General features: G+C 40.9%; 1 protein-coding gene across 3 annotated transcripts in view; it reads right to left on the reverse strand.

Moving 5' to 3' along the window:
• Positions 1 to 3,065: 3,065 nt before the first annotated feature.
• Positions 3,066 to 11,698, reverse strand: part of LOC143275205 (run domain Beclin-1-interacting and cysteine-rich domain-containing protein-like) — a 152,198-nt gene continuing 143,565 nt past the window's right edge. For 2 of the 3 annotated variants that reach the window (XM_076579178.1, XM_076579179.1), the window contains exon 23: positions 3,066 to 6,150. In XM_076579178.1, the coding sequence (XP_076435293.1) occupies positions 6,042 to 6,150 (109 nt within the window). In that variant the 3' untranslated portion in view covers positions 3,066 to 6,041. Of the gene's footprint in view, positions 6,151 to 7,878; positions 7,910 to 11,698 lie in introns of all 3 variants that reach the window. The other variant, XM_076579181.1, reaches the window with a different exon arrangement.

Raw genomic sequence — 11,698 nt, forward strand, 5'->3', positions numbered from 1 at the left:
AGGTCTTATTTCTTCAGTGAAACCATGGGTGCCTACATACCCACGACGTACAGCGAAGGGTTAGTTCGTACACAGAAACCATGGGTGCCTGCACACCCACGACGTACAGCGAAGGGTTAGTTCGTACACAGAAACCATGGGTGCCTGCACACCCACGATCTAATATCACTTCAAGTGGAAAGACGTTAAACTGAAGACAACAACAACACCCACGATGTACAGCGAAGGGTTAGTTCGTACACAGAAACCATGGGTGCCTGCACACCCACGACGTACAGCGAAGGGTTAGTTCGTACACAGAAACCATGGGTGCCTGCACACCCACGACGTACAGCGAGGGGTCATTCCTTCTTAGAAACCATGGGTTTCTGCACACCCATGAAGTACGGCGCGCAAAATTTTAGGCGACGTATGGGAAAGGTTAAGAAAAAATTAAACAAGTTTAATTGTTAAAATGTGTTCTGTTTTTTTTATTTTTTAATAAAGCTTAGGGTTAAAAAAAAAAAAAGGAGAAAAAGAAAAAAGGTCTGTGCACAGATTCAAACTCGGCATATTCGGGAGGGAAGAAATTATTTTACTGCACTATTGCGGATCCATGAATGATGTTCAAAAATTAACATTTAAGCATATTTTTTAAGGGTGATAAATCGATTGTGGTATTTGAAGTGATAACGCTGTTTAAATCATATTATTTTGGAGTATCTTGGGCATTTAAAAATTCTTTAAGGGCAATTAAGAATCCTTCAAAGTGCGTGGCAAAAGGAGACGTGGCTATCGCCGCAATCACACTGCAACATTCAGCTGTTTTTCTCTTGATCTAGATAGATGTACAAGTTTAGTTACACCCACTGGGGAAAGTAAGACACGGTCGATTCAATTTCTCTTTTATGTTCATTCTAGTTAAATGAGTATCCACTTTAAAAGGTTCATATGCAGTAAACATGTCAATGATGTAGTCTGTGTCACTGTATGTGTTCTGTCCAGAATTTGTATTTCTTTCCATTTAACTGTGAACAAGAAAATTGAGGTAATGCCGTCTACTCACTAAGTATCCCCAATGCAACTACAACTGGGATGCAGTATTATGGTGTTTTTGGATACCTGGAAATGGCCTCAACAAAATAAACTTAATAATACAGGAAATTAATTCTTATTGGTATGACTGAAGATTTTTTCCCTACTATCATTTAAGCCAAATTTGGTATTGATGGACAAAGTATTTCCAGAGAAGAAGGCAATGTTAAAGTTTACCATGGACACACAGACATACATACATACACACACACACACACACACACAGACCAAACACCGGGTAATAACATAGACTCACTTTGTTTACACAAGTGAGTCAAAAACTAAACTAAAAGAAACAGTTTGCTGACCACATTTCTACTGCAGTTACCAAGAAACTGTGTGTGAATGATGTGCTAAAAATGCGTAGAATTCCTGAAATTTGGATTACAGTTCATGACTCTTATGTGTACATAAGGTACAGCAACATATTTAGTTTTTAGTTTTCATGTACTTGCCAGGTACATTTCAGCTGCTTTTACTAACAATCTGTTACATATTCAGAAAGTATGTGAACTATATTTTTTTCACAATTGTGGTTCATTCATTGCTAAACAGTGTCTTGAGTAAGCTTTGAACTATCAGAAATTGTTAGTCTGCTCATTTTCCTTTCAGAAAAGTATGGTTTGTGTACAATTTCTTGCAGTAGTGTGCTAAATTTTTTTGTTAATTATTACCCTTCGCCACCAAAAACTGCCTGGCAAATAGGAAGCACATGCTAAATTAATGCCTGGCACATATGGGATTAATAGTTTTGTATAGGTTTTAAATACACCATTCATTTCTCTGAACAACCCAGTTGGAAGAAAGCTTTTAAAGGTAAAGGTATTTTGTGTTTAAAACATTTGTTGCTGGTTTCAGGTTTGTACAGATTGTTCATCTAATATCCTTGTTAGTTTCTTAGCATTGTGATACCACTCCTTGTGAGACTGTTGTTTTGTACAACATATTGTGAAAAATAAAATGGTTTAAATTGTGAAAATGTTCCAGGTCTCACTTTACGACATACTTGAAACATAGCTTGCACAAATCACATCTTGTTACACAATAAAAGAAATGCAACATGTCATACTGATCAATGATTTTTAATAGATCACCAAAACCATGACATATGTGCTTGATGATAACTGATAGTTTTAACAAAGTCATCTCAGTCTGTAGCAGTTATAACAGAATCGTCAATGAAAGTGCGGAACAACTGAATACACAATTACAGATGTGACCAGTATGTCTGATATCATAATCTATTTAAAGCATGATTTGCTCAGGTAAACCTACACACTGGGTTCATTAAGACTGAAGGCAATATATATATATATATATATATATATATATGTGTGTGTGTGTGTGTGTATATGTGTGTGTGTGTGTGTGTGTGTGTGTTTAACCGGCTGTGAAGCTTTTGTTTCTGTACTCCAGCCAAAATGTGCTAAATCATAACACAAGTTTTAAAGATAACAAATGATCAATAGACTGCTGTTGTTTCTATCTGTCTGTCTGTCTATCTATCTACACACACAAACACACACACACACATATATATATATATATAAATCTGTTATACTGTGACAATTTTTTAGCTGTGTACCTATGTCCCCACACATCAGGAGCTGGTCTGAAATTTCCCACAGAGCTCAAACTACCAGTAAGATATAAATCTCAGATCCCCAGATTCCAAAGTGACGGTGCCAGTCAGCCAGCCATCAGTTGGTTAAGCGCTGATGCCAGAAAGATTACACTCGGTAAGCGCCTTGCCGAACATGAATAGATTCCCCACACTCCCACCCCTCCCTCACAACACGCTGAAAGACAATGGGCATGCTCCTGATTTTGATCACATTACACTCACCATATCCTGGTTTTCAGCCAGATTGAATCATACCTGTTGGACTCTCATTTGACTGTTCACTCTCCTGTCCAGACTGTTCATGCTGAGACTATTTCTTGTTGTGGAGAAGGGAAGGAGGTGGAAGGAAGGGGCGGGGCATCAGATAGGGGTTGGGGTAGGGGGGACAGAGGAGGGGATCAGGACAGGGAAGAGGAATCTGTGTATGATGGAGGTTTTCCAACATCACCCTGGGCTAATTCTTCTGATGCACAAGATGTCCAAATCGACCAACAGTATTTGAATCATTGAGCTGTCACAGGAAAAATTTTTTTTAAAGTATTATGCACACAATATATTCATACATACATAACTACCTTAATTAAGCACCACTAATTAAACACAAGTGTTGAAATCAAACAAACAATTTAATTACTTTGAAATACAGTGCTGCATAATTCATTTTCATGAGCAGTGTGGACATGGTGGTGGTAATGCGTGAGCATGAGAATTCATTTAACAGTCAAGAGATCAAATCCCAAAGTGTGCAGGTGACAGATATTGCTGCAAATAGTGGCCAAACATGCTGCTAGGACAGCTAGGCCTGCTTTGTAAACTGCACAAACTGCACACTTTGGGTGGTTGTAAACCTGAGAAGAAGCAAGCAATCCTTCTGCTGTGTGATATTTGAAGCAGCAGGTATCTTTAGAAAAAAATTTAATAAGAATTAAAATTAAAAGGAAAAAAAAGAGAAAATAGTGATCAGAATTAATCCTCCATTAATGCTACAGAACAGGAGCAGTGAAAAAAAATCTGTTATTTGACTCCTTGAGTTTTATCTAAAGTTAAATATTTCAAAATAAACATTTTTTTAAGACAATGCAACAGTGAAATAGGAAAAAGAAACACACCTATGGTCATTTTCTTGAGAAATCCATGGATGTTTGGATCATTAGGAAGACAACATGTTCTTAAGTGCTGCTCTGAATTTCTACTTTGTCACCAACAATCACTGCAAAAAAAACACAAAACAAACACACACACACTTAATAACACTTTCCTGATGAAATGAATTAACGAACGACAGGAATAAAGTTTTCAGGCTAAATTCTAAAACACACACATCATCAAGCATGTACTATGTAGGAAGCAATCTTTAAGAGTTGCATTATATTTAAGTGTTCAACCTGAGCAAGCAAGATTTCTTACAACCATGATGTACATAGCAATGATCACTGAAACCAGACAATTTGCAAACTGCAGACTGGCTGATCCAGCCATTCAGACAAAGTGAATTGCTACACATACACTAAGTAATTTTGTGTCAATCTCAGCCCACTTAACTTACAGTACAGGAGCTGCATCATCAATAATGAAATTCAGAGTTTGTAAAAAAACAACCAAACCCTTAATCAACCCTTAACCCAATCCAAACCTTGTCATAAATGTCATTCCGGTATCTGGAACTGCTGATAAATTAACAGACATATATAGCGGGTAGCAAGCCTGATGAGCACAACATAGTGCGATACAACCGCTGCATGCTGTGCAAACCAACCTTACTTTCTGAGATACATTAGGACCAACAAGGGCACAAATCACTAAATGAGAGCTTTTTAAAACCACCACCCACCCCAAATGCAAATACATTTATTAAAGGTTAAAAGATTAACCAAGACTGTTTCTGGTGTGTTCTCCATATGGGAAAAAAAGACATCTGAGCTTGGATTTATAATTTAATCTATAATTGCACAACATGCTTCATCCAGTGAGCCCAACAGGTCATGATGCAGTGTCCAGTTTTTAAACTTGGGATTGAATACTGAGGGTTATTTTCGTCCCCTGTGGATTGTTTATCCCCTGTTACTGGCTCCCATAGGCCATGTCTGAAAATGTCCAAATGTAGGTTTTAAGACAATGTTTGTTTTATCTATATTCCTGGTTTTAACTTTCCATATTTTGTTCATGCTGGTTACTGAGAGCCATTTTCTTTTTAGTAAAAAGGTCCCTGCTGAGCAACTGGAAAATTTCTCTTTACTTGAGTAGTGATTTCTCTCTAGTTCACAGTCAAGAGCGGGTAGCAGGCCTGAAGAGCACAACAGAGTGCGAAACAGCTGTCACTTGCTGTGCAAACCAACCTTCCTTTTGGAGGTGCATTAGAACCAACCTGGGCATAAACAAGAGCTTTCTAAAACCACCACCCCACCCCAAATGTAAATAAAGGTTTAACGGTTAAAAGATTAAGCAAAACTGTTTTTGGTGTGTTCTCCATTACTTTATGGAAAAACAAAGACATCTGGGCTTGGATTTATCATTTTATCTATAATCGCAAAACATGCATCATCCAGTGAGCCCAACAGGTCATGGTGCAGTGTCCTGTTTTTAAACCTGGGATTGACTACCAAGAGTTTATATATATATATATATAGAGAGAGAGAGAGAGCCAGATATATATATATATATATATATATATATATATAGGGCCAGCAAACTTCAGCTAAACTTCATTCATTCTTTTACACACACACACACACACACACACAGCTACCAGTGCACACGGCCTCACCTGGGTTTAATCTACAAAAAACATCTTTCAATTTTGTAAAATTCCACCATTCTTCTTGTATTCAAAACTCAACCATTCTTCTTGTACCCAAAGTTTGAAGTGTACATCCAACATGAAAGTAAAGAATCAATGTATTCTCATAGTCATCATACACATGCCCTCATATATGAATGCCTACATGTACTCACAAATGCATAGTGTCACACATACAAAGCGACGACAAAAAGAAAAAAGCTCCACCTTCAAATGCTCGCCACAAATTCTCCACAAACTATCACAAGCTTTTCCCGGTACCACAAACACCTCTTATCACAGCTGCAGAAACAAGAAATCAAACCAGAACAGAACAAGCTACCATGGAATCCACCAGTAAATGTAAGTGTGCCACAAGTCACTTTGTTAAATGTCAACCTGTTCTTTACAACAGAATACTGGCTGACATACCCAAAAAAAACAACAAACAAAAAAATCACTAGGCTTGTTCTGATGGTCCCCAAAACAGCATTAACAGATTCAGTGTGATATTAGATAACTGTTTCTGGCTGCTGCTGATACACATGGTGGGAGCAACACAGATCATCAGGATTCAGAGAAGACAGGGCACAGGTCAGGGGTAACGCCACCCCCTCCTCCCTCCCAAACTGTGCTATGTACCTCCCCCGGTGACAACTGGGCCTGTCGTCTACGCCTGAAATGACACCTCACTGTTAACACACACACATCTTACTGTTCACACACACACACACACCTCACTGTTAACACACACATTACACTGTGTTCACACACACACACACACAATGCACTGTGTTAACACACACACCACTGCACATGTTACACTGCATTAGCACACACATACACACCGCACTGTGTTAACAAACACACACACACACACACACACACTGCACTGGGTTCACACACACACACACACCGCACTGTGTCAACACACACACACACACACACACACACACACACACACACACACACAGCTCTCTGGCTGGGGAGTTTCCAACTGGTGATCATAAAACACATCACATGTTTATTCAGTTTGTTTTGTACAGAAAGATAAATTCAATAAATTCAGTTTAACTAAACATTAACAGATTCAACTGAACCATTAATATTGAAGGTTCAGATGGGCTGATACACATATTGAACCAAGCCATTAAATATATTCAACTAAAACAGATCCAACTGAACCATTAACAATATTCCACTAAACAGGTTCAACAAACCATTAATGTATTCAACTGAACCATTATTAATATTCAGTTAAAAAGATTCAACTAAACCATTAATCTATGAAAATAAACATTCAACTGAACCACTGATATATTCAACAGAACCACACCTTTCTGTGCTTAACAGTCAGCTGACATTTAAGAAAAGTAATTCCCCAGTCTAATATGACGACGATATGGATACTTATATTGCGACTATCCTCAGTCGGAGGCCAAGCTCTAAGTGCTTTACAAACATAGTCATTTGAATAACAGGCTGCCTACTTGGTTAGAACTGATTGACAGCTACCACTGGGTGCTCATCATTTGTTTTCTGTGTTATTCAATCAGGTTTCAGTCACGTACACATATACACTCTTACAGACTTGTAACATTTTATGTGTATGACGTTTTCTTTATTTACCCAACCTTGTAGGCAACCATACTCCATCTTCAGGAGTGTGCATGTTGGGTATGTTCTTGTTTCCATAATTCACTGAACACTGGCATGGATTACAGGATCTTTAACATGCATATCTGATCTTCTGTGTGTATATACAATGAATTGCTAACTTGACTATATAGAAGGCTATAGAAAAAAGGTTTCCCTAACACACAAAAAGGTGTCTGAAACTTTTAACAGCAGAGTGGTCACAGACAGCAGACTTCCACTGCAATGCTGGCTGTGCAATTGATTATGCAGTGTCAGTCACTGGTCAATGATGCATACAAATTTTAAATGGCCTATTGATGTGGCAGCTAGTTGGCCACTTATTGGTTTTTCAGATCGTTAGTCATGACTAAATGGCTTTTCCAGATTTTTTTTTTTTAATTCTGAGTCTAATTTCCCTGCAAAATAATTGCAACAACAATTCCAAACTAAAAAATATCACTGTTGCTGTTATTCCTCTGAGTTTCTACATCAAGCATTATAAAGAAGCACTGGGCCCTCCCTACAAATACTGTAAAAATTCTACAAGAAAATACTAACTTTGAAACCACCACCACAATGCCATGACCAAGGAGAAACCAGGCATCAACAACAGTCACCATATAGTCCAGAAGAAAACAAAACAAAACAAAAAAGAAACGAGCCAGCATGCTAATATTTCAATGTAACCATGTACAGACAGCAGAAAATTAAACAATTCCAATCAAAGACCCTCCATGTAAAAAGGGTCACAGAAACAGGACGATACCTGGTAGGCACAGCCAGAAGACACAGTATGGCTGCCAAAACAGTACATCACATGATTCACACATGTTAAAGCACACTAGATGAAACTAGTTTATGTAGAAACCTCTACCAGTGAACATAAGACATATCTACAATGTCCTACAATATGAAGGGGAAAACACAGATGCACTAAAAAAAAAACACGTAACAGATGGAGAGCTGGTATTTGATATTTGATTTGAGGGTTCTGGGTTTGAATCCTGGTAACAACATCTAGTGGGTTAGATTTGAAGAAAAGTTTGTTTTTCCAATCCCCTAGCTTCTAGTGTCTTTTAACTGCCTTCATGCAGGAAATTAAATACTGTAACAATCCCAAAATCCATGCGAGCATATGATAGGTCATAGAAACATGCATACAAACCCCTGCCTAAATCAGTGAATGGCAGGATAAAACAGTCACAGGTAAAATCCCAGAATAATTCAGTGTGGAAACAGCAGCACAGAGAGGTCATTGTGATAAGTATTGCACACAGAGATCAATGAAGGGACTGCAGAGTGCAGAAGTCAATGGGGGAACTGTTGCACACTGAGGTCAGTGGGGGAATTGTATAACACAGAGGTCAACATGGGAATTGTATCATACAGAGGTCAACATGGGATTTATAACACACAGAGGTCAATGTGGGAATTGTACCACACAGAGGTCAACGTGGGAATTGTATCACACAGGGGTCAATGTGGGATCTATAACACAGAGGTCAATGTGGGAATTATATCACACAGAGGTCAATGTGGGAACTGTAGCACACAGAGGTCAATGTGGGAATTGTATCACACAGAGGTCAATGTCGGAACTGTAGCACACAGAGGTCAATGTGGAATCTATAGCACACAAGTCAATGTGGGAACTATAGCTCAGAGGTCAATGTGGGATCTATAGCACACAGAGGTTAATGTGGGATCTATAGCACACACACAGAGGTCAATGTGGGATCAATAGCAAACACACTGGTCAACGTAGGAACTATGGCACACCGGGGTCAATGTGGAACTGTAACACACACACAGGCCAATGTGGAACTGTAACACACAGTTGTAAATGTGGGAACTGTAACACACAAGTGGTCAACGTGAGAACTATAGCACACACAAGTCAATGTGGGAACTATAACACACACACACACAGTGGTCAATGTGGGAACTATAGCACACACACACAGTGGTCAATGTGGGAACTGCAGCTCACACAGTGGTCAATGTGGGAACTATAACACACACACACACAGTGGTCAATGTGGGAACTATAGCACACACACACAGTGGTCAATGTGGGAACTGCAGCTCACACAGTGGTCAATGTGGGAACTGTAGCACACACACACAGTGGTCAAAGTGGGAACTGTAGCGTGCACACAAACACAGTGGTCAATGTGGGAACTGTAGCACACACACACACACAGTGGTCAATGTAGGAACTGTAGCACACACACACACACACACAGTGGTCAATGTAGGAACTGTAGTACACACACAGTGGTCAATGTGGGAACTATAGCACACACAGACAGTGGTCAATGTGGGAACTATAGCACACACAGACAGTGGTCAATGTGGGAACTGTAGCACACACACGGAGGTCAATATGGGAACTGTAGCACACACAGTGTTCAATGTGGGAACTATAGAACACGCACAGTGGTCAATGTGGGAACTGTAGCAAATGCACAGTGGTCAATGTGGGAACTAAAGCACGCGCACAGTGGTCAATGTGGGAACTAAAGCACACACACACAGTGGTCAATGTGGGAACTGTACACAGTTGTCAATGTGGGAACTGTAGCACACGCACAGTAGTCAATGTGGGAACTGTAGCACACGCACACAGTGGTCAATGTGGGAACTGTACACAGTGGTCAATGTGGGAACTGTAGCACACGCACAGTAGTCAATGTGGGAACTGTAGCACACACACACAGTGGTCAATGTGGGAACTGTAGCACACACACAGTGGTCAATGTGGGAACTGTAGCACACGCACAGTAGTCAATGTGGGAACTGTAGCACACACACACAGTGGTCAATGTGGGAACTGTAGCACACACACAGTGGTCAATGCGGGAACTATAGCACACACACAGTGGTCAATGTGGGAACTGTAGCACACACACAGTGGTCAATGTAGGAACTATACCACACCCACAGTAGTCAATGTGGGAACTGTAGCACACACACAGTAGTCAATGTGGGAACTGTAGCACACACACACACAGTGGTCAATGTGGGAACTGTAGCCCACACACAGTGGTCAATGTGGGAACTGTAGCCCACGCACACAGTGGTCAATTTGGGAACTGCAGCACACACACACAGTGGTCAATGTGGAAACTGTAGCACACACACAGTGGTCAATGTGGGAACTGTAGCACACGCACAGTGGTCAATGTGGGAACTGTAGTACACACACAGTGGTCAATGTGGGAACTGTAGCAAACACACAGTGGTCAATGTGGGAACTGTAGCACACACACACACAGTGGTCAATGTAGGAACTGTAGCACACACACACACACAGTGGTCAACGTGGGAACTGTAGTACACACACAGTGGTCAATGTGGGAACTATAGCACACACACACACACAGTGGTCAATGTGGGAACTATAGCACACACAGACAGTAGTCAATGTGGGAACTGTAGCACACACACAGAGGTCAATATGGGAACTGTAGCACACACACAGTGGTCAATGTGGGAACTATACCACACCCAGAGTAGTCAATGTGGGAACTGTAGCACACACACAGTGGTCAATGTGGGAACTGTACACAGTGGTCAATGTGGGAACTGTAGCACACGCACAGTAGTCAATGTGGGAACTGTAGCACACACACAGTAGTCAATGTGGGAACTGTAGCACACACACAGTGGTCAATGTGGGAACTGTAGCACATGCACAGTGGTCAATGTGGGAACTGTAGCAAATACACAGTGGTCAATGTGGGAACTAAAGCACGCGCACAGTGGTCAATGTGGGAACTGTAGCACACACACGCAGTGGTCAATGTGGGAACTGTATCACGCACACAGTGGTCAATGTGGGAACTGTAGCACACACACACACAGTGGTCAATGTGGGAACTGTAGCACGCACACACACAGTGGTCAGTGTGGGAATTGTAGCACATACACACAGTGGTCAATTTAGGAAGTGTAGCACACAAACAGGGGTCAATGTGGGAATTGTAGCACACACACACAGTGGTCAATGTGGGAACTGTAGCACACACACATACACAGTGGTCAATGTGGGAACTGTAGCCCACACACAGTGGTCAATGTGGGAACTGTAGCCCACGCACACAGTGGTCAATTTGGGAACTGCAGCACACACACACAGTGGTCAATGTGGAAACTGTAGCACACACACAGTGGTCAATGTGGGAACTGTAGCACACGCACAGTGGTCAATGTGGGAACTGTAGTACACACACAGTGGTCAATGTGGGAACTGTAGCAAACACACAGTGGTCAATGTGGGAACTGTAGCACACACACACACAGTGGTCAATGTAGGAACTGTAGCACACACACACACACAGTGGTCAATGTGGGAACTGTAGTACACACACAGTGGTCAATGTGGGAACTATAGCACACACACACACACAGTGGTCAATGTGGGAACTATAGCACACACAGACAGTAGTCAATGTGGGAACTGTAGCACACACACAGAGGTCAATATGGGAACTGTAGCACACACACAGTGGTCAATGTGGGAACTATACCACACCCAGAGTAGTCAATGTGGGAACTGTAGTACACACACAGTGGTCAATGTG

The sequence above is a fragment of the Babylonia areolata genome, chromosome 30, assembly GCF_041734735.1.
Source record: "Babylonia areolata isolate BAREFJ2019XMU chromosome 30, ASM4173473v1, whole genome shotgun sequence".
Taxonomy (NCBI): Eukaryota; Metazoa; Mollusca; class Gastropoda; order Neogastropoda; family Buccinidae; genus Babylonia; species Babylonia areolata.